General features: G+C 32.3%; 2 protein-coding genes across 3 annotated transcripts; both read right to left on the reverse strand.

Annotated features, from left to right (window-relative positions):
• Window positions 1-12,912: 12,912 nt before the first annotated feature.
• Window positions 12,913-15,175, reverse strand: LOC108326539 (uncharacterized). Of its 2 annotated transcripts, none has more exons than XM_017560099.2 (6): window positions 15,020-15,175; window positions 14,703-14,927; window positions 14,294-14,605; window positions 13,937-14,098; window positions 13,212-13,295; window positions 12,913-13,131 (listed from the first exon to the last, which is right to left on the reverse strand). In XM_017560099.2, the coding sequence occupies exons 1-6, from the start codon at window positions 15,047-15,049 to the stop codon at window positions 13,054-13,056; spliced, it is 891 nt and encodes a 296-aa protein (XP_017415588.1). In that variant the 5' UTR covers window positions 15,050-15,175; the 3' UTR covers window positions 12,913-13,053. The 2 variants fall into 2 exon arrangements, with proteins under 2 accessions (XP_017415588.1, XP_017415587.1); XM_017560098.2 differs by having other exon boundaries at window positions 12,913-13,138; window positions 15,020-15,174.
• Window positions 15,176-21,756: 6,581 nt separating this feature from the next.
• LOC108326540 (uncharacterized) lies at window positions 21,757-24,788 on the reverse strand. Its single transcript, XM_017560101.2, has 7 exons — window positions 24,585-24,788; window positions 24,343-24,410; window positions 23,548-23,656; window positions 23,149-23,231; window positions 22,745-22,903; window positions 22,498-22,599; window positions 21,757-22,149 (listed from the first exon to the last, which is right to left on the reverse strand). Exons 1-7 carry the CDS (start codon window positions 24,643-24,645, stop codon window positions 22,006-22,008), a joined length of 726 nt encoding a protein of 241 aa, XP_017415590.1. The 5' UTR covers window positions 24,646-24,788; the 3' UTR covers window positions 21,757-22,005.
• Between the last annotated feature and the right edge of the window lie 3,100 nt (window positions 24,789-27,888).

Genomic DNA, 27,888 nt, shown 5'->3' on the forward strand with positions numbered 1-27,888 from the left:
CACACCAATATTCAACTCTGACAGATGTGAAAGTTATGAACAAGATGTCTCATGTCCTCTATGAAGAGTTAAAAGGCTTTGTTCAAAGAATGGACATGAATGTGGTGAAGAAGGATCGACAATTCAAAACTGTCTTTGTGATAACTGTCAAGCTATCTCCCTTTTTTAGACTAATTTTAAATGACGTAAGACTAATTTTGGTGTATTTTTGTTGAAGTATAGTGCCTTTATTATTATTAATATTTATGTTAGGGCTTTCTTAGGGGCTTCCCGCCCTTTTCCTTTTCAGAACTACTGTCTCCTATAAATACAGTAGTAAGTTGTATTAGGCTTTCTAAGTGAAAAATATAAGACTTTTCATCTTCTCTCAACTCTTCAAGTTGGTATCAAGAGCCATACCTTTGTGTCTTCTTTGTCTATTGTGGGCGGCATCGTCTCTATCATTTGCGTCGTTCGCTCCACTGTCCGTCGTTGCCGTAGTTGTCCGCTGTCGCCGCCACCGCCAAGCGTCGTTTTCTTCAACAAAGTCAAGGGTTAGGTGCGCCTTGGGAAGTGAAACCCAACCCTTGTGGTCCAGTCCTCTAAAGCCTTCGCACCAGCCGCCACACGTCGCTTCTTTCTGGCAGGTCTCGGCCGCGTGTTCTGCACGCGCCGCCTTCTCCATGTCGGAATTACACCGCGTCACTCCAGATCGTCTCGTCGGGGCTTCTTGAGTGTGTTTTTGTTCTTGTTTCTCCGTTTCGTTGGCTTGGGCTCATACCTAGGGTTTCTTCCCTCACATTTTTGAAACCTTAAGTCCCATTTCTTCTCACAGTTTTAAAATGGCCTCTTCTATTGGAATTAATTCCTCTTTATCTACTACCCTTATCATTACATCTGCAAAACTAAATTGGAAAAATTATTTATCATGGTCCTCTGTTGTGGAATTGTGGTTTCTTGGTCAAGGACACCATGATCACCTTGAACAAGATATTCCTATGGTCCCAGATGAAGAAAAATCTCAGTGCCAAAAATTAGACTTTCAGTTATGTGTTGTTTTGTGGCAATCGGTTGAGCAAGAGGTTCTTGATATCTTGATACCCTATAAGACATGCTCCTCTTTTTGGAAAAGGGCCCAAGATATTTTTGCTAATGATGTACAACATCCTTTCGATGCAACCCAAAGAGCAACTTCTCTCAAACAAGTCAACCATGATATGGTTTCCCATATAGCAAAAGCTCAGGCTGCGGTAGAAGATTTAAAGAACTTCTTTGTAGCTGATTCATTAGAAAATCTCAACAAAAAGCTTGACAAGTTTTACATGGTCCTAATTTTGAAAATTTTACACCCTAATTTTGATCATGTACGTGATCAAGTTTTAGCTGGTGATCAAATCTTGTCGATGGATGTCTTAGTTACTCGACTCCTTCGGGTACCTACATTGTTAAAAGACGAGAATCTAAGTGATGCTATTGAAACATCAACAATGGTGACACCACGAGGAAGAGGAGGAGGTAAGAGCAACCGTGGAGGACGTGGTGGTCGAAGTGGACGTCGTCAATGCTCATATTGTAAGAGAATGGGTCATACCCAAGATAAATGTTATTCTTTGCATGGCTTTCCAGACAAAGTTGCTCATGTGTCTAAATCTGATAATTCAAAATCTAGAACTTTTGATGAAGAGTACCAAGAGTTTTTGAGGTACAAGTCTGAGAAATCTTCAAATCTTGGCCAATCTTCCTCAATGTCAAATGTGTCAACTGCCTGCATCTCTCAATCTGTGAAAGGTCATAGTCCATGGATTCTTGACTCAGGTGCCTCAAATCATATCTCTGGTAACATCCATTCATTTTCTTCCATGTCCTCTTCGAAAACTCCTCATTTCATTCCTATTACCAATGGATCCAAAGTTGCATCTCAAGGGAATGGAAAAGTTTCCCTGTCTCCTTCACTAAAATTGAATTTTGTTTTGTATATTCCTCATTGTCCTTACAATTTAATCTCTTTGAGTCAATTAACTCGTTCCTTAAATTGTTTTGTAACCTTTTCTACTAATTGGGCCACCCAAGCTTATCCAAGTTGAAGATGATGGTTCCAAGTCTCAACACATTCAAGTCTTAGATTGTGAATCTTGTCAGTTAGGAAAACATGTTAGATCTTCCTATCCTAAAAAGTCTGAGACGCGATGTAATTTTGCCTTTTCAACTATTCACTCTGATATTTGGGTCCAAGTCGTGTTACTTCTTTTGATTTTAATTATTTTGTAACCTTCATTGATGAATCTTCTCGATGTACTTGGGTTTTGTAATGAAAGAGAGATCTCAACTTTTGGCAATGTTTGTGTCCTTTTTTAATGAAATTAAGAACCAATCTGGGAAGACAATTAAAATCCTCAAATGTGATAATGCTAAGGAATACTTTTCTACAACATTTTCTTCATTCTTATCTTCCCAAGGAATTTTACACCAGTCAACATGTCCCCACACTCCAACACAAAATGGCATTGTAGAGAGAAATAACAGACATCTCATTGAAACTGCATGCTCCCTGATGGTGAATACTAATGTTCATGTTCATCATTGGGGTGATGCAGTCCTTACTGCCTGTTTTCTTATCAATAGGATGCCTTCTTCCTCTCTTGAGAATAAAGTCCCTCACTTTGTCATTTTTCCAAATGACCCTCTTTACCATGTTTCTCCTTGTATATTTAGGTGTACTTGTTTTGTTCATAATGTTTCTCCAGGTCTTGATAAACTCTCTACAAAAGCTATTAAGTGTGTCTTTTTGGGATACTCTCACCTTTAGAAAGAGTATAAATGTTATTCTCCGTCAACCAAGAGGTATTATATGTTTGTTGATGTCACATTCTTTGAGGATACACCGTTTTTCTTGTCCTCCATGGAGGATCGTTCATCTATTCAATAAATGTTTCCTCTACCATCGTGTGATCCCTTAGTTACTCTTGCTTCTTTACCTCAAACTCAAAATGCAAATGACATTGTTCCTCCCCCTTTTCTCACATATCAGTGTCAGACACAATCTCAAACTCAGAACACTGAAGATCCTCAAGACTCAGATCCTCCTTCATCAGATTCCCAAACCATGGATCATTCATCCTCTTCACCCTCTCTTGACTCATATAATAATTGGCCTATTGCTCTTCGGAAAGGTATTTGCTCTACACGTAATCCTTATCCTATTTATAATTTTTCGAGTTATCATCGTTTGTCTGCTCCATATTTCTCTTTCGTTTCTTCCTTATCTTCCATTAAGGTTCCTAATAATGTTCATGAGGCACTTTGTAACACCCCGATTTTTTGAGATGTCACGGTGTAAAATTTTTTTTTCAAAACTTTTCTATAAAACATTTATTTCGGATAATCAAACTTTATTCGATTACAATGCGGAAGTAAAACATAATAATAAACATTGTCAATTCAAAATGAAAATCTCAAATAATCTCTTTTACAATAAAAATATAAGTCTGAAAACTTTTAAATGGAATAAACAATCATTTCTGAAATCAAATATCCCAACTCTCATGTCAACTACTTCGATCCAGTTTTATTTGCAACGCCATCTACTCCCGTACAAGTACGATCATCGTAGGTGGAAACCACAACCACAACATTTCAGGGTGAGCAACCAGAAATATCATAACATACAACAAAACATATTTCATTTTAATCATAGAGTAATATAATCATATAACATTCCATCAACGCATTAATATCATAGCCACACCATTCATGAACCAATGTCGTTTCCTTCTATTGTGTCGTCATGACATGTTATCACTAACAGGGACCTGTTAAGTTCTCACTAACAGGGCAATTCGAGTCGTCCTCTATCGCAACTTCCGACCTATCTCCCCGACTTCTCAAGGACTAACGAGTAAAAACACTGGCACTACGCGCATCAGTGCACTATACTCAGCACGAGCCGAAGTCTTTTGGGCAAGACATCCACCTCCCCACGTAGAGGGAAGTGACACTCGAATCACTCTCTCTAAACGAGACATTCTTAACATAGCGCAATACAAAAAGTTCATCCATGACCGACGACAATACAAGGAAATAACATAGCTTCATGTTCACATCACAATTCTATACATATTTTCATTATCATGCATTCCCCATAAATCATAAGATTTATCTCACCATTATCAAAATATACATAGTCTCAACAATATGCATTGTCCACCAATTAGAAAGCTTATAACACAACCTCAATATCTTTCATGCATAGTGTCAATACTATATATTAACTCACCAATCACAAATCTCAATACATTCCACACTTAATCTCAATAATAAACATCAACTCGTCAAACACAAGATTCTACTATACCATATAAAATACGACTTCATATACAACTTCACAACATCTTATACAAATACTACGACTTCAAGTAAATCACCATAAAACATAAAATTATTACGACTTTTATAAACTACCACCACAATACCTAGAAATATTCAACTTTTATTATTTATTCTATATACATAAAAGTCCCTCATATTAAATTATGAAAATTATTCGTACCAACACTTAATTTATATTACTAAGAAACCAACAAGTATTTCAACTAAAAGTATAATCCGTTATATATCCGTTATATAATAATATAATATTAATTATAACTTATCCCTGTTAAGTTTCTATACGGTTATATATCCGTTATATAATAATTTGCATAAAAGTTATATATTATTTTATAATATACAAAGATTATAAAAACGGAATGAAATCTAATATATAATATACAAAGATCATAAAAGAATTATATATTATATGTTAATATATAATATAATATACTATTTATAAATCTTGATTTTTCTAACTGCTACAACTCCTTTTATTAAAATCTGAATTTCCTTATCTAACACCGTAGAACCCACACGGACCCTTACCCTCTCAACATTCCCTCACATACTCTCTCCTATTTTACGTAGTCCCCTGTGGTGAAATATAACCCATGCACATCTTTACTTTCCTTTTCTTTAAGATTAATATGTTGCACATAAGTAAAACTACTTCCATCAAACTCGAAACCTAATACCCTATTTTCCTTCTTTTTCAAACGCAACCCAAACAGAAACCTAGAGTCATTAACCTTGAATCATTGATTCCTCTGCAACCCGTAACCCTACTCCCCACTAATTACATAAGTAAACCGAAATTCATTAAGGTATCGTAAAACAACCATTACATGATAAATGCACTGAAAACAACCATCACAAGAATAAGCGCAAGAAAATCATCCAAACCCAATACACATGATATATCCTAGTCACTCCCCTTACCTTACTTCCCAGCGGTTTGCATCATCCTTGGATTCCTAGCCACCCCCAAATGCTTTCCTTTCCAATGGTTAGACTCTAAGCCCTCCATGCTCCCTTGTTTCGCTCACGGACTTGCACTAGAGAAGATGTGGTCTTACACTCTCTCACAAACTCTCACCGTTTCTACTGCTGAATATAGGGTTAGGCTTGTTTCCTCAACTCTCCCGACTGCCGTGTGCTTTCTTATATTTTTAACCTAATCTATCACTCAAACACACTCTAACCCTAATCTCCAACGGCCCAGAATCTATCTCGGTATCCATAAAATATTTTTCGTTTTAATTCTTCCCTTGCTTCTATCTTTAAATGGCCAAAAGATACATTAAAAACTAATTCTATCTTGATTCGCCGAGACTACCTAAAACAGACGTTTTCTCTTTCCTAAACTTAAGGATCATATAATTAATATAAAAAAATAACTTACTCTCTTCTCTAAACCCATTCTGAAAATTTAAAAATAAAACTAAAACTAATTAATAACTTTTTATACTACCCCTAAATACTTTATCACCCAACACCATCATAATTAAATATTTAATATGAGAAATTATAAAAATAAAAATAAAAGATATTTTTATTTTATCTAGGTCTTACACACTTGGTCATCCTGATGACGAAAAGTCATGATTGATGAAATACACACACTTGAACACAATGGCACTTAGGACCTTGTTCCTCTTCCTTCTGGTAAGAAGTTTGTTGGTTGTAGATGGGTCAATGCTATTAAGGTGGGTCTTCTTGGTGAAATTGATCGTCTCAAAGCTCGTGTGGTAGCTAAGGGATATACTCAAGTATATGGCCTCAACTATTGTGATACATTTTCTCATGTGGCTAAAACCAGTAGTGTTCGTATTTTGCTTGCTATGGCTGTCATTCGTCAATGGCCCCTTTACGAGTTGGACATTAAAAATGTCTTTCTTCATGGTGATCTAGAAGAAGAGATATACATGGAGCAACCTCTTGGATTTGTTGCTTAAGGGGAGTCTGGGTTAGTTTTTAAATTACATCGTTCCCTCCATGACTTGAAGCAATCACCTCGAGCTTGGTTTGGTAAATTTAGTTGGGTTGTGCAGAATTTTGGATTGAAACGATGTGAGGCGGATCATTCAGTATTTTATAGTCACTCTTCTCTTGATAAATGTGTTTATCTTATGGTCTATGTTGATGATATTGTCATTATAGGAAATGACGTTACTAGAATTGCTCAATTAAAGAATCATTTGTTCAACCACTTTCAAACCAAAGATATGGGTAGACTAAAATATTTCCTTGGTATTAAAGTGACACAATCAAAGGAAGGTGTTGTCATTTCACATAGAAAATATGCTCTTGATATTTTGGAGGAAACAGGCCTGACAAATTGCAAGCCTATTGATAGTCCTATGGACTCAAATCAAAAGTTAATAAAAGACCAAGGTGAACTTTTCTCAGACCTAGAGAAATATAGAAGGCTTGTTGGAAAACTTATCTATCTTACCATAACAAGACCTGATATTTCTTATCCGGTGGGAGTTGTGAGTCAATTTATGCAAAATCCACATGTTGATCATTGGAATGCAGTAATTCGCATTCTCAGATATGTAAAAGGGAACCCAATACAAGAATTGTTGTATGAGAACAAGGGAAGCACTCGAGTTGAGCGTGATGCAGATTGGGCTGGTTGTCCAATTGATAGAAGATCTATCCCAAAATATTGTGTTTTACTTGGAAGGAACCTTGTATCTTGGAAAAGTAAGAAACAAAGTGTCGTTGCTCGATCTAGTGTTGAAGCTGAGTATCAATCTATGGCTCTAACTACATGTGAACTTGTGAGGATTAGACAACTCCTTCAAGAGTTGAAATTTTGTGAAAATAGCAGATGAAGTTGTACTGTGACAATCAAGTCGCCCTTTACATTGCCTCCAATCCAGTGTTTCATGAAAGAACAAAACACACAGAGATTGATTGTCATTTTATTAAAGAGAAGTTATTGCCAAAGGATCTTGTTACTGAGTTTGTCAACTCTAATGAACAACTCGCAAACATTCTGACCAAATATCTAAGGGGGCCTAGAATTCAATTTATATGTTTCAAGCTTGATGCATATGATCTATATGTTCCAGTTTGAGTGGGAGTGTTGAAGTATAGTGCCTTTATTATTATTAATATTTATGTTAGGGCTTTGTTAGGGGCTTTCCGCCCATTTCCTTCTCAGAACTACTGTCTCCTATAAATAAAGTAGTAAGTTGTATTAGGCTTTCTAAGTGAAAAATATAAGACTTTCATCTTCTCTCAACTCTTCAAGTATTTTTTCTGTAGTTACCTTTTTGGCACTTCTTTCTGCAATATATCAGTTTATAAGTATACTGATAGAGACAATATATTTGAATATACACACCCCAGTTTGCACAAAGACAACCCAAAATAAATTTGCAGCAGTAAATGGTGCATATAATTGAAAGGTTTTACTTTGTTGGAAGTGATTAATAAGTATGATCATTTGTTGTTATGGATTAATCACAACCATAATTTTAGATGAATAGATTGTTGATGTAAGGAGAGGTTTGTGATATAATTTCCTTTTCTTCAATATTTCAAATCTCAACATCTAAACTATCTTCTTAAGAACTATATCTATGACTTCTGAATACTGATTAAGTTATTATATTTACAGAAACATGTATGTATGATGCTGTTATAATATATCTGAACAATGACAACAACAAAAGTCTTATCCAATGCATCAAAGGGCTTTACGCTGAGTATATTATAGACAATTTCCTCTAATGTCTTTCTTCATCTCCTTTTGTCCCTTACTTTCTCAGATGCCTAAAAACCACATAATCTGTTCTAATCACTGGTGTGCTTACAGGAATCTTCTTTGTAAATGTTTATATGAAGGTGAATAATTTTCTCCAATACTGCTACAGAGGTGTTGTGACTGCATAATGAGTAAAGTTTTGCATAACTTATAACTATGTCTTCAAGAACAGATTTTCTTTGAGGTACTGACTCATACGAATGTTAGAAGGCCATATTATATCAATGGAAAGAATGTTAAAGGGTAGGCTGAGAAAATTATGCAGGGATTCTTATTTTCTCACATGGTTGCACTTTGCTTATCACAATTGTTTTTTTTTATATTAGTTTTTGTAGTTTTATGAATGCCTTTCTTCTGCAATCTTGTGCAGTGAAATGGTAGTTTTTATTTAATATGCATTTTTACATGTTTGGATAATATGATCTTATAGTGGTCATTCTTGATTATTTTGCCTGCTGATATGCAAACTTCATAGTAAATTTGCATATTTAATGCAGACAGCTTTTTGAAGATGCTGGTGATGATTTGTATTAGTGTCTACCTTAATTAATAATATATATGGCTAGGAGTGATATATCTTTTCATAGAATGTTTTGAGTTCATGTGCCAGACTTAAAATTGAACACAAATTTATGATATAATTTGGAGAATATTTAAACTCCAAATTTGAATTGCCATCATAATTTGATTACTCAATCGATTGAACAGGGGGGAATGTGAGTAAGTTACTGAAAACCTTTTTACATGTTTTTATGACTTTTATGAATTTGGATGAAGAGTAGGAAAAATTTTGCAGATGATGTTTTAGCAACCTTTGTTAAAAAAATTTTGGGGTTCTTGGTTGAATTTTTTTTTTGTAATTTAATATTTTTGCTTAAATTATAACTAATACTGATTAGTAGTGTATTGATAACTTTTTTTAAAATTCATACCAGTAGTAATAATTCATTAAAATTTATCAAATATACTTTATAATATTCATTTTCTTCACAGTTAAACATAAAACTTGGCAGGCAAGGGTCCAGATTCTTTGTTTTATTATTAAGTTGAATCGAAAGGTATATGGCAGTGAATATGTATTATGGTCCATCCATCGGAAAAGCTACATAAGTCATGCAACAACGTGATTCCGAAGTAGAGTTTATTGAACCCGAACCTCATGACAAGAGGAAAACTCGTATTAATATCACTTAAATGGCTTGTATTCTCTCATTAACGGGCAATATATTTGAAAAAGGTTCATTCTTTAAATCTTTGCAGTTACCCACCAGGGAGAAAAGTGATGCGAAATAATTTTAATTTCTCTTACATTTTATTAAGATTCCCGGAATGATCTGACGCTCTAGAATTTGAAAAAGAAAAACACTGTATTAGACATATTTTCCTTATGTTTTATGTTTGTTAGAAGTTATTCTGACTTCCTAGGTATAATTATGGATGGGTTTCTGTTGATCTTGTCATTGATCATTCAGTTCAAGTTGATGTTACAAGGTCAAAAAATACAGTGCTGGTCAGAAATTTAAAAAAATAATTTAAATAATTAAAAAATATTAAATTAATTGTATTACGGCTGTTTTTAAAACCGAAATAGTAAATTCAGAAATTCTCGACGATTTTGAATAACTTACGCAATCCCCGGCGATTTTAATAGTCCCAGCAATTACCGATAGTTTATGTAAAAACCCGCAAACAGCAATGGTTTTGAACAAAATGTTATAAAGTCTTTGTCAACGGTGATTTTTCTAGCGGTTTTGCCAACCTCAGATAATACATTAACCAAGGGTTAGAATCCTGGTTAGGGGTGGGCAAACTGCACTATTTGCACTGCACTATAAATCTATTACAATTAACTATAAAATAGTTTAAAAAAACTCAACTATACTAGAAAATAGTTCACAAAAACTGAACTAAACTACTTTTTAGTTCAGTTAACTACAAAACAATTCAGTTAACTACAATGCACCTTTTTCTAATAAATAAATGTAGTTTTGCACTAGTACAACTGTCAATGGCTAATCATCGATAGAGTTAAAAGAATTAGTTCAATTTGATTTTTTTTTAATAATTACAAACAAATAAATTAATATTCAATAACATCACAGCATTTAAAAAAATTAAATTATAAATCTATATAATTAGAATTAGTAAATAATTATAATAAAAAATTTAAAAAAATTAATGAAATATTATTAGTACTATTTTATCATATTATTAAAATTAAATTAATAACTATAATTATTTATCATTACTATTTATTATTAATTTAAAAATATAAAATGTCTAAAATTTGATTCTCATATTAAATATAGTTTAATTTAATAATATAAATTTGTTTATATATTATTTTATATAGATTAAAAACTTAATCTCTAAAAAATATTTCTGTTTATCTCTGTTTTGCATTATTCGAAATATTTTTATTTTGACAATTATCTAGTTTAATATAAAAACTCTCATCTTTCTTCTCTTCTCACCTTTTTCTGAATTCTCATATATATATATATATATATATATATATATATATATATATATATATATATATATATATAATATTATATTTTATAATTATTTACATAAGTACTTTTATCTTTTTATTTTTACAATTATAGTTAATTTTATTAAGTTATAAAAATAATTACCAGTTTTTGAAATATAATTACAATATAATAAAATTTAGTTTTTTTTAAAATAGATAATTATTTTAGTATAAATTTAATAATATCATTTTATTTTAATAATTATTATAATAATAGTTAACTTTTTAAGAACAACTAATTAATACAAAAATTATTTATCATTACTATAATTATTTATCATTACAATTTAATTATGTTGTGGATTGTCTAAACTTAAGAACAACTAATTAATACAAAAATTAACTAAATAAAAAATCCCCAATTAAGGTAAGATACTAAAATTAAATCAGAAATAAAAACTTATAAGTTTAATATGAGAAAATTAAATCTAAAATTGTAATAATAGAACGTCAACATGACCATCAACAAAAAATATTTATAACCATAGTGAATCGATGATTGAAAGAAAAAAAATGATAGAAAAAGACTTTACCACAAAGCATGGTAGAAGATAAACATAAAAGAGATAGTTTATGCAGTTAACTGCACTGTAACTATAAAGGTTCAGTTTTTTAAAACTGAACCACAACATAGTATAATTTAGTTATCAGTAAAAATAGTTTAGTTTTTATAGTTTAATATAGTATAGATAATCTATAGTTTAGTACAGTTAAGTTAATTATGCCCAACCCTAATCCTGGTAATGCATTATAATTATATATTTTTTTGTAGTGAATAAGTTAATACCTTGATTACAATGCATATTTTTTTTATCCGGAAACCTCAATAATAACCCTGCAGGTGGTTCTATTATTTGTTATTGTCTTCCTATTTGCATAGCGGTTCGTGTGATAGCATACAAATTGCTGTTTTTTAATTTAATTTTCAAACCTTTCATACAATATGTTTGATTCACATACATTGAGAAGATAAGAGATTGTCACTTTGTTGTTTATTGACTGCAGAAAAGAACATGAAGGCCTCCATGTCAGATTTTTTTAAGTACCAGGATTATTTCTCGACTCCACGCGAGGTACCCTTTACTTTTGTATTTTTGAGAATTTTATATGATTCTCGTGATGCAACAGTTGTGACATAAGATTTAGATATTTTAAGAACATTTTTTAACAATTTTATGACAATAAAACATTTGTTATTATTTTATTGGTTTGCTTGAATTTGTTTTAAAAAAAATATTTAAAAATGGATCAATCACAAGTCACTGTACTGACAAAAAATTGTCAAAAAAAAGTTCTTAAAAGAATTTTTTTTCCTTTATCTCCAATGAAAGGTTTATTTTTACCAAAATGTACACGACTTCTGTCAGCCACAATTAAAAAAAAAATGAAATCATGTGTCTTATACGGTTTTTAAGTTTGATAATCGATTATAAGTCCTAGACACAGATACGTTCCCCTTATCTAATGTATCGGTACATCAGATAGTTGGACTAATTAGTTTGTCAAAAATAAAATATTTTTATTTTTATAATTATTAGTTAATAAAATAAAATTTAAATTATTAAGGATAAATTAGATTAAACATTTAAAATATTTTTAGTTAAGTAATTTTACCTGCAATTTATATAATTATGAGTCTTGAGAAAAATGTTCATCATTTTTAGTTTTATAATTTTATAATAATAATAGTTTTTAAAATGTCTTAACATAATTGTAAAATAGTATAAATTAATAATTATAATATCATTTTAAAGTTTGATTATCTAACAATTAAATTAACTCATCTAATTTTCACATAGTTATTCCTAGAAAATCAATAGCAAAAGCAAAAAGTTTTAGAAACTTTAAACATTTCCCAACCCACCAGATTCAGACTTCCTTGACATTCTTGCACTCAACGCCTAAGATAAAAGCACATTGACCTTCATGGGAGAAGGATTTGGCCCTTACTCTTTCCATTGCGTTTTACACACGATTGCTTCTATCAGATAAGTTTGTATCATATAAGTATTATGTTTAGTAACGGATCTAACACAAATTTTAAGTAGCAAAAGGGTGATCCAGATATTGCTTGAGGTTTAAAAAATGCATTTAATAATCAGTGGACCTCAAAGATCGAATATCATCTCACTAGTCAAGATTAATGAGGGATAGTGATTACCCTTTGTGGCTGTCAACGCCTCAACATTGATGTAGTGAAAATAACGCAAGTGGTTACCCTCTATGATACATAACTGGATTAAAACAAGTATACATAAAACGACTCAGAAGATTATTGTGTCATAATAATAAAGTATCGCAACAGTGTAGTACTTGGTGTCATCGAAAACATTGGTGCTATTACAAACTCTGCAATGTTAACAACAGGACTAGACCAGAACACAGCCTTCCATTACAGTAACTGCCTTTCCACGCAGAAGCACTCTTTGGTTCTTCTCATCGAGATGAATATTGAGAACTCCCCCTCTGGCTGATGCCTGCACAAAAGTTAGTATGACAGTAACAACTGACAAAGATAATCATTAGTCACAATGAGGCGAAGGAGAGTACCTGGTAAGCATTGAAGTCACACTTCCCTAGCTTCTTGCTCCAGTAGGGTGCTAATGCACAATGAGCACCCCCACAAACAGGATCCTGAATTGAAATATTATAGTTATTATAGTCATTTGATATTATCTCTTTAATTCTACTTTTATCTATTATGCTTGAATTTAAGATTGGTCTTGCTTTCCATTATATCCTTCGCTTTATTATAAATGATACAACAATGGACATGGTTAAATTAGGTAGTAAAAATTAGGATCCTGATATTTTAACAACAAATTTTAACAATTTTTTGACAATGAGCCACATGTTATTGTTTTATTGGTCTGTTTGAATTTGTTTTCAGAAAAATATTTGAAACCAACCCATCATAAGCCACCACGTTAGTGTTGTCAAAATATTGTTAAAAAAGAGTTGTTAAAAAAGACATTTCCTAAAAATTATCATGTGTCTTCAATTAAAGATCTTTTTTGTTAATATAATTGAAAACATTCAACTGGTTGCTGTAACTAGTAAAACTTGACCACAGATAAGCTAGAAAAGCTGAGGCTTGTAGGGTAAAACAAACGAAAGGAAAGAACAGTAGTAGCATTTATAAAAAAGATTTTGACAAGATTGTATCCAGAATGATGAGTTCATAATCAATTTGAAGCACGCCATGCTTGGACCCCAGATGAACATTTTAGACTAAATTGTCAACCACTTATAAATACAAATTCTCAGCCACTAACCTCATTGACTCCATATTTTGGGCAGAAGAACCTACTACAGAAGTCAAACCCTGAGCCAGGAGGGGCAATCGCAGAAACAATTATCCCCCTTCCAGGACATTTAACTATTGCATCAAGTTGTGGCTGTAGTTCTTCGACAGCACTTCCAGATTCGACCACAACCTAGGAAAATATGCAATACTTTAATAGTGTTCAATGCACACAAATTGCTTAAAAGGCATACTTGGTATTTTGGGGTAAAAGTGAAGTTACATACTAACAAGAGATATGTACTGTTCTTATTTCAATAATCAAGCATGTTAACAAACATGTACTAGACAATAACAGAAACAGAAGAGAGCAGACAGGAATTATTACAAATAAGTCATCTCCATCTTTTGTCTTCTTTATGTCAATTATGGAAGCACCATTCAATGCACCAGAAATTTGGGAAGTCTCCTCAAAGTTGAATTCTATAACAGGATCAACAGGGAAATTCACTTCAATATAAAACCCATCCTTAGCTTCACCCTTTAGCAAGTCTGAGTCACTGGTGATATTGATCACTGGGATCTTTTTTGCAGTCAATACTCCAGAAAGCGTCACAAATTCAACAACATCAGTATCCACCAAACCAGATGAAAACAGTGTGTGAGCAGAAGCTAAGGTAGCATGGCCACAGAGCTCTATCTGCAAAAGGGTACATGAATAAGATAAAAATATTCTTAAAAAATCATAAATGTTTGATTTTATCCATTCTGGTGAAGCCGGTAAATCTTAAATTTACCTCAGTAACAGGAGTAAACCATCTGAGGTGAAAACGAGGATTGTCAGAGGTTCCATGGAGCGAGTTAAGGTTGTGATGGGACTCAGTGATGCGAGTTGCGTAAGCTGTGACAGATAAATTGAACTCAGCTGCCACTGCTTGAAACCACTCTTTATCCCTATCCTCTTCTAAGAGGCACACTGCAGCAGGGTTTCCTTTGAACAGTGACTCAGTAAACGCGTCCACCTGGTTATCCAACTCGATCGAACTCAGCGAACTCTGATTCATATTAAGGATGTAATGAGAAAGGAGAAAACTGAATTGGGAGAGAAACATACCAGAGTGTATTTCACAGGTTTCTTTGCCATTGACGTGCCAACAGATTTCTGAAGTGCTCAAACTGATCAAAGTTCAAAACAATGAAACGTGTTTCATTTGGATTCTCGCTTTGTAAAATCTTCAATTTTTTCACAGGTCAACGTCACTTTAGTCAATCCATAAATAATGTAACCATAGATTCTCTTACCGTGCCAAATCCTAATTTTATAAACATTTCTAATAATAAAAAAATCACCTAAGTTCACTTTTAAATAAATTTATTTTCTAGTAAATTAATGGTTAAGTATACCTATCCGGTCAAAAAAATATATTATTATTGTCACGTATGATTCATTTTCTGAAATATTAATACTTTCAAAATCAATATATATATAAAATTTAGGTTATAATAAACTAAATCATGTTATTATATTTATTTATATGTTATTATATTTTGAACTTATCTTATTTGTTTTTATTTTTTATAAATTAATAAACTTATAACATTATATTTTATATTTAAATATCTCATACTGACAAAGTCTTTGTAGGTAAACTTCTTCTTTTTTGGATGACTCGAAGTTCAGATATTTAACAGTAGGAAGTCTAGTTCATCACGGATCAATCTGACAAAATTTTAGTAAGAACATTTGATATCCACCGTGGGTCACCTCTCTCTTTTGCTAGGCCCGCTCCCTTTACCACACCGTCGTCATCCCCATCTACACAAAATTGAAGCATTAGCATTAGAAGCGAGGACACAACCTAATTTCAGTGGCAGAGAAGCGGAGGTATTACCTTAAAGGATTAGGTCGTAGTCGATAGTGACAACTATATACCTCTTGATAAAGATGGAAAGCCATTTACAAAAAGAAAATGGACTGATGAGCAGAAACATTGGTATTTACTAAACTTTAAGGCTCGTAATTCACTAATGTGTGCTCTCTCTAAAGATGAATACAAAAAAGTCCATGCCTACAAAGGAGCAAAGGAAATGTGGGACACCCTGGTTGTAACATATGAAGGATCACATGAGGTCAAGAGAAACAAGTTTAGTTTGTTGACCAAACAATGAGTTATTCATCATGCTGGAAAATGAGAACGTTCATAACACATTCAGTAGATTTCAAACGATCCTCAATGAACTCGAATCATTAGGAAAGTCCTACGACAACTTTGATCACATTGACAAAATCTTGTGCAACCTTCCCAGATAGTGGAGACCATAGGTTAGTACTCTCAGATCGAAAAATTTAGATGGTATGAGCCTAGAGAAGATGGTTGGAATTCTTAAGGTGCACGAGCTTGAACTCCAACAAGATGGATCAATAAAGAAAGAAAAGAGCATTTCTCTTAAGGCTGCCAAAAGAGCACCTACAAAAGCCCTTAGAACGAATGAATCCTTATAAGAGTCTAATGATGAAGAAGACTTTATGGACAAAAATGTGGAAGAGGAACTTTCGTTCATCTCAAGAAAGCTTCACTTGAAGTGGAGAAGAAAGAAATGCACAATGTTCAAGGGTAGACGCATAGGGTCTAGCTCACGAAGCAATCAAAAGGACAGACGAATGGAAGAAACCATAGTTTGTTATGAGTGCAACAAACCTGGACAATTCAAGTCTGAATGTCTTAATCTAAAAAAAGCAAAAAGAAAAGTTGCTCCTCCTAGGCATGACAAGAAGAAAGTGCTTATGAGCATCTGGGAAGACTTGGAAACCTTTGAAGAAGAAGAATAAGCAAATATGTGCCTCATGGCAGGAAGCGTTGAATACTCATCAGATGAGTCTAACAAAGAGGTAGATTTCTCTGTCTTGCATTTTGTTATTCATACATATTATGAATTATTTTCATATTCTTTCAAATTGTTTGCCACATACAAACAATTGTGAGAACAAAACAAGAAACTATCAAAAGAGAATGGTATTTTGAAAGAAGAAATAACATTGTTCGAGGATGATGTGAAATCTCTTAAACAAAATGTTAGTAATCTCGAAAGGAAGCTAAAAAACCCTTTCAAAAAATAAGAAACTTGTACAAGATAAAACTGTGACTGAAAAAGCTAAACGTATCGAGTCTCTCAAACATGAAAATGACACTTTAACTAAAGTGCTCAACAGAACATTTGAGAGGAATGATTGTGGAAGACTTCTATTCAAAGATAGTAAGCTTTTGGTTGATTTTCAAAATTAAACTACAACTAACCTAGATGTTCAAAAAATACGTTCTTGTAGTCAAATTAAATATCTGAGTTTAGTTTCCAAAGAATTAACTCATTTGAATGTCTATGGAAAAAAGTTATTAACAAACTAGTAAGGAAATGTCGATGTTACAAAGTTTTATGTTGCATCGGGCATCATTCTTTTTGCTGGACACGAGTTGTCCTGTAATTTTTGCGTTAGACGCCACTTCTTTTCATATACTTCCTTCAATGATGCTAAATCAATTCTTGGGACTTGATTAGGCTCTCATCATTCAACTTCTCTGCCTAGTGCTTAAAATTTCCTTTTCAGGAAGGTTTCCTTTGTGGCTAAACTCATTTCTTCCATGTTGATTTGTGAGGGTCAAAATTCAATTCTTCTAAACTATCTTACAACGCTCAGCATCAATTTTGAAGTTTAAACCACAACATTCTTCATTTCTTTGCAAAAGTGTTGCATTTAAAAAAAAAAATCATTGAAGTCACACTTTTCTAATTATTCATACCTCATTCTATAATTCTTTTTTATTCTCTTATAAACTTAATTTTATTTTGAAATATTATGAACTTGACTAAGATTGAAACTTTTCTTAGAAAAAATGATTACTTTTATATTATATTTATTTCTGTGTTAATAAAAGTTATTTTTATTTAAATTATTAGGATTATTTTTGTATCGTTATTTTTTATTTTAGAAAGTCTATATTTTATAAATGCAAATTTGATTTGTTTTTATTAATATATGTGATAATTATATATTTTTTTAAAATTTTACATTGATTATTTTATCATTGATATCAATATTATTCTTCGATAATAGTTTGTTAGGATTTCTTTTTACGCTGGTTGAGAAATTTTTTTGCCAACACTTATTAGTATTATATTTAGTCAAATCAACTAGGGAATTTTTTAAGCAACATCGATAAGAAAAATTCAACAAAAAGAAATTTCAATTAAGAATATAGTAAAAATAATCTCTATCGATGTCAATCTAAATAATAATAGTCAATAATAACTGAAAAAAAATCTCGATCAACATCAATTAAGAAAAAAAATTATCAATATCACTTAAAAAAATCTTAACAAGTTTTGATGAAATTCTAAAATTGATAAAAAAAGATTTTAAATTATTATAATTATTTTATATTCAAATAATTTTTTGTATTTAGCAGTAATTAAATACTGTATTATAAAGTTAAAATTTAATAAATTTAAATTATTTTCTAAAAATATTTTAAACATAAAATAATTTAAATTAAATTTATTTTAAATGTTTTAGAAATTGTTGTAAAAACATAACAAATATTACATTTGAGTAATTAATTACTATGTGAGAACGGCCTGACTCACATAAGACACGCGTACAATCATATCTTTCAGTGGCAATTAGTTCTTACAAAACCTAACTTCTGTGCAATTTTAGTAGTCAATAAAAATTGCCATGGAAAGTTATTACTCCAACCATGTTTTTCAATTATAAATTGAGTCTTGTACGAAAACCAATTCATGTGTAGAATTTTCATATTCAACACTAATAAACAACCATATTTCTTGCTTAAAAACATAAAAATACATTTCGCATATCTCCCAACCTTTTTTAATTTGTAATTTACGATCCCAAACCGTTTAAAGCTTTTCCATTAAATAAAATTGATAAACACGTTATATTTATTTCATTTATAATTTATGTTTCTTTAAGGCTTAAACGGGTAAATTTTTGTTTAGTACCTAGTTTTAAAAGTGAAAGACATTGATTCCCAAAATTGTAAAAATTATATGAATAAAGTCATATATGTTAAGTTGATAAAAACAGCGTTAACTTCACACTTACGTGGCTGCATTTTTTTCTCTCTCCGCTGCTCCACCTTTTTCTCTCTCTTTTCTATTTCTCTCGGTCCACTACAATCTTTTACGATTTTATATTCTCCTCCAACCGAGTTCATCTTTTTCACCTACACACAGAAAACCAAGAAATCCATACACAGAAAACCCAAGAACCTACACACAGAAACCTAGAAGCCCTTCTTCAATCTTCATTCATATGTATTCACGAACACGGTCAAGTTTAATACTACTCCCCATTCTCTTGTACTCATCCTCTGCAGCAGTGCGACTCTGCCGCTTCTTCACCTCCTCCGCCTTCCTCTCAGCCTCCGCTTGCTCCTCTTCCTACTGTCGCCTCAGCTCCACCTTCGTTACCTTCGGCACGGGTATCGACACTTGCCTTCTTGTCCACCTTTTTCATCGCCTTCTCTAGCTCTTTCTTCCCCGAAGACCTCCATTGTTGGCTTCACCAAATCTTGACTCCATCACAAATCCAAGCCAAGGACAGTCTCTTCCATCAGGTTTGTAATCAATCCACCGATTGATTTCGACTTTGCTCCTCATTCTTCCCTTAGATCTTCTTTCCTTCATCTTTGCCTGATTAGAATCTCATTTACATTCCATTTCACCGATTGAAATCGGATTCTAACCACTTCAACCGTTTAAATCTTCCTTTGCTCTGTTTAAAAGGTTTTCCTCCAATCAATTTCTCCTTCCTATCGTTTAATCGGTTCATCTTATGGTCTCTGCTTCATTTAGGGTTTTTTGCACCGATTAAAACATCCCAAATCCTCAACCCTAGAAATTACACTGAATAAACCTTCAATATAGGGTTCACCGTTTGTTTTCTCTGTCTTCCGCTGTGCTTCTCATGGTTCCTCGCCGATCTGCCTCGACCTAGACCTATCAGGGGAACTGTGCAATAAGAAAACGCGGGAAAGGTCCAGCAACAGGTGGGAATTAGAAGGAGGAGGAGGAGGCATTGAGGGGCCGTTAAACTGGCCCGGTGGCGTAGATAATGAAAATGGTGTGGATGCCAAGGGAGGAGCAGGAGGAGTGAGTCTAAAAAAAGAGGCTCCTCAACCATGGTAACAGTTGACGAAAAAGATGCCATACCTTGTAGGTTGGTGAAGGTTTCGCAATGGAGGTTGTTGCGCGAGAATGATGGAGAAGGGGGTGGGTCGGTGGTGTCCTGGTTACGCAAAGCTATGGAGGTGTTTGGTGAAGAAGATGAATGTGACGGATTCGCAGTGGCTTCGCGATTGGGGAATTTCTGATTGCAGGTCTGTGTTGATGGTGGTGGTGGTCAGGTGAAATAGGGTTTGATGGCGGTGAAGATGATCAGCGGTGGTGCTAGGTTGCGGTGGTGGCTTGTGGTGGTCCACTTCCCACAACACACCTCTCTCCATTCCCATCCTCTCCGTATTCCTCTTCCTCCACTTCTACATCCTCATCACCACCGCCCAGGACCACTTCTCCCTCGTCACCACCACCCATGACCACTTCTCCCTCGTCACCACCAAACTACAAAAAGAGAAAAACAAAAAACAAAAATGTCCGTTTATGAAAATTATGAAAATCATTAATATAGAAAGAGAAAAAGTTGAACGTTGCAGAAAAAACAGATGAGAGAAGAAAAATGTCAGATTTTATTACCACGTCAGCACGAATTTAACTCCGTTTATGCTAATTTAACGGGGAGACTTTATTTATACAATTTTTACAACTTTGGGACTCAATAGATTCAATTTTAAAACCGGGTACTAAACAGAAATTTACCTTTTAATATGGGGACGAAGTAAACATTTAAGCCTTTTTTTGAAATATGTGAACTAATCTGGTTCACCACAAATTCGAACCAGATTGAATTGAGAAAAGAAATTAAAATTTTGATATGGATTGATTTTGAATCTGGTTTACTAAAGCTCAATTCACTTAGGTTGAATTCATGGTGAGTCGAGTTAATTCACTAATTACCTAATTTTTCTTTTAATGTTTGTTTTTAAATTATATTTGAAATTTAAGATGATTTTGGATTGTATTATATATTTTTAATTTTAATTTTTTTCTTAAATTTAATATCATTTTATATTAAAATTTATTTAAATTTAAATTATAAAAATAATTTGTTACTTTTTAAAAATGAAAATAAAATATTATAATTAACTAAATTAATCCACCAATTCGTTATTAGTAATGAATTGAATTAACTCTCGCCAACATGTCATTTTGATAACACTATATTTAATTTGTTTTATACACTTTATTTTATAAACTTGTTATCATTTTCAATTTATCTTTTCATTTTTATCTCTAAACTCAACATTAATAATCTTTAAAGGAAATTATCTGCATTTAGAACAAACATCTTATTCTATGTAAATTAAAAATACAATTTATATATTTAAAATAGTATTTAATACGAATTTTAGTTAAACTAAAAATAAGCATCTATCCTCCTCCATACAATTTCTAAAAGAAAAATGTTCTTACACGAAAACTAATTCATACATAGAACTTTCATAGTCAATAAAAATGGGTATGCAAATTCTTTGACAAAATAGTTCCTTCATATAATCTAAGTCGTCTTTAAAAATAGTCAATGATCTAACTTAGATTTTACTCTTTTTAATGAATGTCAAGATAAGATACTTCTCTGACGAGAAAATAATACAAGAATTAAGTTATTCTTCCCATCCTATTGTTAAACTAGTCAGAATTTAGACCCTGATTCCATATCCATATAATAATAATCCAACCTTAAAATATGGTATTTGTTGAAATCAGAACGATGAGCTACAACAATGTAAACCAACAATCAACAACTTTCGTTGACCGATGGTATCAACCAATCAAAGTACAGGTCATGTAAGCAATTTACAATGATATTCTAAAGAAATACTAAATATCGTACATTGTTCATCCTGGTACAACACTATCTGGTTCCGCCTTTTTATTGTATGGACCAGACTCTGCCTCAAGAAACTACCAACTTCCTTCCTTGGTCATCTTCAGAAAATGGGACAGAGTGATATTTGGGAGCACAGGAGAACCCTTTTTCTTCTTCTTTATCTTCGTCATCTTGGAACACTTATAATCTGTCACTGTATCCGATGCCAGATTGTAGAACTGTTCACAGAATATTTCACCAAATTAAATTAAATTTCGTCCAAATTAAGTGCACTCCCTCAAACAAAAGTCTTAGTTTGTTTAAAGGAACATATCCTACGGAAATATTGTCTGATTTTTGGTGTGTAAATCATTTTCTGCTGTCCACGTAAAAATAAAAATCTGATATTTGGGGTAACATTCAAAAGAAAAACATTTTCCAGGTTATAGTTCTTTAATGATATTTATTTACCTGAAGAAAATTTTGTGTTTGCAGTATTTCTCAAATCTTACTTTTCTGTGCACTAATAAAGATAATAATAATAGAGTATTTAGTTGTCACCATTAACAAATGGAGCAGCATATTACCTCACAAACTCCATGCAGAAGCAATCTATGGAAAGGATCCTGAATTTGCAATTCAAGAACATCTCCATCTGTGCTTGCTGTTATGAATGTCCGTAAACATTCCTAAAGCAAAAGGTTCCATAAATGACAAAATGCATATTAGTAATTAGTTAGAGCAAATGAAAAAATTAAGCAACAATATTGGCCCCTTTGTCTGCACAAATAATGATTTGATAAGGGTAATATCAATCAAGAATAAAATTTATACCTCATAATTGTCTATGAGCTCAGGAAGAGAACTGCGGCGAAGTGCATCTCTTGTTCTACAATCGATTCTATGCCAACCATTTAACACTGTCATCTTATCAGCATCAATGTGACCTTTCCTTTTTTGTAAGGAGTTTTCCAGGGAATTAATTATATTAACCTACCAAAACAAACAAAATCTATTATGAGATGCTTCCGAGAAGTCACCACACCAAGTGAAGATATATGCCAAACCAGAAATCAACAATAAGCCTCAAGGTTATACTTTCACCTTGATCTAAACTAATGATCCTCAGGTGTACACACATCGTTTCACATGTTTGTTCAATTGTAGGTTCATCAAAATGCTTTCCTAAACAGTAAAAAATTACAAGGATGGAGTCTATAAAAACAAGAAGTTAAAACCTCTTTATCCATGTCTATATTCCTGAATTTGTCCCACTCCTCTATGTTAGTCAAGGAAAATGTAGAAGGCGGAACTTCATCACCTGTAAAATGAATCCAATCACTGTTAACATACAGAATAGGAACAATCATCGGACACACACAAAGAAGAAAAGAAAGAATACATCAGAAAATGACTAAAAAAATTATAGTAGATATCATTACAGAAAGTTCAAAGTCACTTCACTTCCAACGTGTTCTATATACATTTGATGTAATAAATCGTGTGCTCAAAAAGAAAACCATGTAATTTAGTAAGATATCTTCCATTCTTGTTTGTGTAGATGCAATATTGCCTTATCAAAAAAAGAAACAAGGCAGCCATGAATAACACATACAGCAGATGAGTCAGATATATACCCCAAGGTGGTGGGGCAAATAAGCCTCTAATCTCATCAGCATTTAAACTCGGTACTAGTTCCATCAAGAGACGATCATTTAACCACCTACGGGACCTTCGATTTGTGACCTAAAACAGGTAACACAAGTATCAATAACATAATAGTGAAATCAAAAAACTAATATCTTGTGATTGTTCTCACTCAGAGTTTGTAAAAATATGAACTGACAATTAGCAAAGATCAGCCTCTTAGAAGACCCACTTACAATGTAAACAAAAGTTTAAAATTTTAAGAAATCCTGCAGTACCTCATTAACCTGAAGGCTGTAAAAACTCTAAAAAGAGAGATCCACAAAACAATAATTCATATTTCATACAAACAATAGCTCACATTAGACTAGTCAATGCTTCCTTATGCATCCTTTTAAAATACAATAATAGACAAATTACTAAACTGTCTTGATCTCAAAACATTCAAAAAGACAATATTTGTGATTAGAGTTGTTATTTAAACTTCTGTCCTCCAAACAAGAACTACTCAATCATAAAACACCATGCCACTTAATGAAAATAACCATAGCTCACTGGTTTCATAATGCGATTACCAAATTTATTAAATGTTAATCAAAGTCAACACACAAAAAAAAAAGACACATATTTAGCCAAGAACCAAAAGAAAGTGATAACATTGACCAGTTTCTCAAAAACACGGCCATTACATTTCCATATCAAATAGAAGAGAAACACCAATACTTACTGAAAACACAGTATACACATAATTATAATTGCACATGGAAAATAAACAGTATACCAACCTTTCCAGTTAAGCTCTCAAGGAACTCTATCTTCTTTTCGATGGACATGCCACTGGATTTCGACCCATCTAATAATTTCCAACAAAATTACTAATTAATTTAAGAATACGAGCAACATGGATCTGGCCACGCAAGATTCAATCATTGAAACCCAATAAGTTCAAGACCATCTCCAAGAGCACGCAATTTTGGAAAAAAAAAAAAGAGTGCATTTTTTATTCTCTAAAAAATAAAAGAGTTACCTTTGGGAGGGTCGCTGAAAGAGGAAAAAAAAAGATGGTCTAGTTCTCTGTGAAGAACCATGATTAGTTGACAATGGAAGAACCAAGCCGATCTACGAAATGGGATCGAAGAGAAAGATTGAAAAGAAAGGGATTTGGAATAGATAGAAGACAATAACAGATTCACAAACGCAAAGCTGTGAGATAATATAATACGAGAAGAAGGAATATTCTTGTGTTTCTTGGATTATCATATTTTATTCCTCAGGTGATGACGGTGTCCTTGGACTGCAAGTAATGGACCGTATTAGACATCTCATCAATTTAACTGGGCTGGATTTCTGGTCAGTATCTTCCTAGTTGCACCCTGTATTTTCGGCATACACCTCCATCATGGTGTAATGTAATGATAAAAATAACCTTTTAAATTCCGTTTACTCTGCTGATAGATTAAATTCCCACATGCTCAAATCAACAAAATAAAACATTAAATTATATACATTTGGTATGTCTTGGTTTTAAGTTGTAAGCTTTTAGTTTAGTCCTACATAAAAGTTAATTTTGGTTATTGGGGGTATTTCTTCATGCACTCTTATGGTTGTTTCATGGACTAATATGGGTATTTGTATGTAAAAGATAAAAATGTTTGGTTGTTGATGTTAGGAAAGAATTTCAAGTGATACAAGATGAAATGTTGCTCAAGTATCCAAATGTATCATATATCAAAACAGTTCTTAATTTATTTTAAAATATTAAAATTAATGTATTTTGAAGACTCTAAGAAATATATAATAAAAAATTTAGTCCAGAATTCAAATTTCAAAGGTGTGCCGCAAGTTTCTTAAAAAAAACATTTAAGAAGGTTTTAAATTCTCCTATTTTCATGATATATTTTAAATTGTTTCAAAAAGAAGTTAAAATAGTTAATATATAATAAAAAGAACTTTAATAATAGGAGTGTTTTGAAGTTATCAATTATTTTATTTAATAATACTTTTCAAATTGCTTCTGACATGTAATTCAGAAGTATTTTAACACCTTCGAAAAATTATTGTTGGAAATCGAAAGAGAATACAGAAAGAAAGAAACATTTCTCTTATTTTCATTGTGTTTTTGTTGTTTTGTTATTGGTTTTCTTAGAGTAATTTATGTTTTTCTTTTCATGGTCTGGAAAATTATTGAATTTGAATACACAAGTTTATTTTAAAAAGTTTGATGATTCACGGATCTTTAAAAAATATTTTGGCATGTCAAAACTTTTAAACTTGATTGTAAATAAGTTTATAATATCCTAATTTTTATAATATTTAACTAGGGTAAAATATATCACATTTTTAATATTAAAACAGTTAATTCAAGGAAAGCATATAAATTATTATTACAAATTAGAAATAACATATAATAGTAAGGTATATATAAACATCATTCTACACTATAAAAAGATATATTACATTGAACAAAAAATAAAATATAAATTTTAAAAAATAAAAGAAAATGACAAAATGTCCTATTCTAGCTTTCACTTCTGCCACCAGTTAGCCCCTGCTCACTAGAGATTTTCCTAAGTTCACACCATTAAGGTGATCATTGCGAAAGAAAAAACAAGCACACACAAGAATAGACAAAGACAAAAAAAGTAAGCTAAAGTACCAAAATAACCTTCATACATTTGAAAACAATAAAATCACATTCATAATATAAATCAACTAATACAAGAATAATCATATCAACTTTAGACTTTAACCATTCGGATACATGTATTAATGTCGGACTCATGGGGACTAGGGTTGGGCATAGTTAACTTAAAAAACTTAAACTATAGTTTATCTATACTTTTTTAAACTTAAAAAACTTAAACTATTTTTACTAAAAACTAATTATACTCATTAATAATTCAGTTTAAAAAACTGAACTTATTTTATTTTGAGTACAGTTAACTATAGTTAACTGTTGGTTTTAGTTTTTCTAATTTCTTTCTCGATCGCAATTTCTAATCACAATTAGGTTTTCAAATTTCCTTTCTCCATCACAATTTTCTTCGAACCTCTCGTTCCGTTCTGTTCGTCTCGCTCGCCGCCATTGAAGGTTGTCGTCGTTGACGATTCCCGTTGAAGGTTCGTTGCTGTTGAAGACTCGCTTTCGTCGAAGACTCGCTTTCGTCGAAGACTCGCCGTTGTCAAAGGTTCGCCGTTGTTGAAGGCTTTGCCGCACTCTGTCATCGCCGAACTGTTGAAGGCTCTACCACCATTTTCGGAGGTTCTGAGAACACTTCTTGCTGGAAAGAGAAGCAAATCTACAACCCGGTACGAATGTTTTTCCCTCTCCCTTTCAAAAGAGATAAATCAAAATTGAGTCTTAGAATAAGGTCGTATCAGTTTATTCTTTGGAAGGTGAGTTTACAAGGCCGCTGTGGACTTTTGGTGTGAACCCTAGTCGCATTGTTGATGTTATAGTGTTTTGTGATGTGTAATGCTTAATGGAAATGTTTGGTGATTGTTTACATTGTTTGGTTTTATGATTGACATGAATGTTAACCTTTAATAGTGAAAGATTGGCTGGTTAGGAGTCTAATGTTTAATGATATTAGGGACTGTACAAGTTTGAGATTTTTTTCTTTATTGTTATAGTGCATATATGCTTGAATGTGTGTCAAAATTGATGGTGCTGTTAGTGATCCTGATGTGGTTAGGATTTTGATGTCTATAGTGAATGTGTTTTGTGGTTATTGGGTGGTTGATGATTCCTTGCATCCTAAAATGTAGTTTTTGAGACTATGACAGTGTTGTCAAGCCTACCGATGTGAGTATTTAATGAAAACTTGTTTGTTCTATGCTTGTTTTAGAATTGTCTCTAAATGATATTTTATTCCATGTTGTTTAACACAAGATATGCCTTTTATTAAAGCAATTTCATACTGAATAGTAATTGGATTTTTTTTTATGGCATGTCATTTTAAAAGTTGTTTAATGATTAATACTATTGTATAGTGTAGAGCACTATATTGTTAATTGTAGAATCAATTTTGAAATGTCAATTTGGTCATTGGAAGATTTGGACATCAAATTAGTCATCTATTGGTAACTATTTGACATTGCCTATATTTTGATCCCAGTAAATAGTAATTTTGGACTTTTGATGTAAAAATAAATAAATAGATAAATGCGTTAGATGCCATGAAGTGATAGCTTGTATATTTATTGCTTTATTTACGTTTCCTGCACCATACCTTCTTTTCTTGCAAATTTACTTTCCAGCCTTCGCATCCTGTTGATTTCTTGCTTTGATTTTAACGTTCTTGTTCAATTAAAATTCAATTATGCTACTT

This window comes from Vigna angularis, chromosome 3 (genome assembly GCF_016808095.1).
Source record: "Vigna angularis cultivar LongXiaoDou No.4 chromosome 3, ASM1680809v1, whole genome shotgun sequence".
NCBI lineage: Eukaryota > Viridiplantae > Streptophyta > Magnoliopsida > Fabales > Fabaceae > Vigna > Vigna angularis.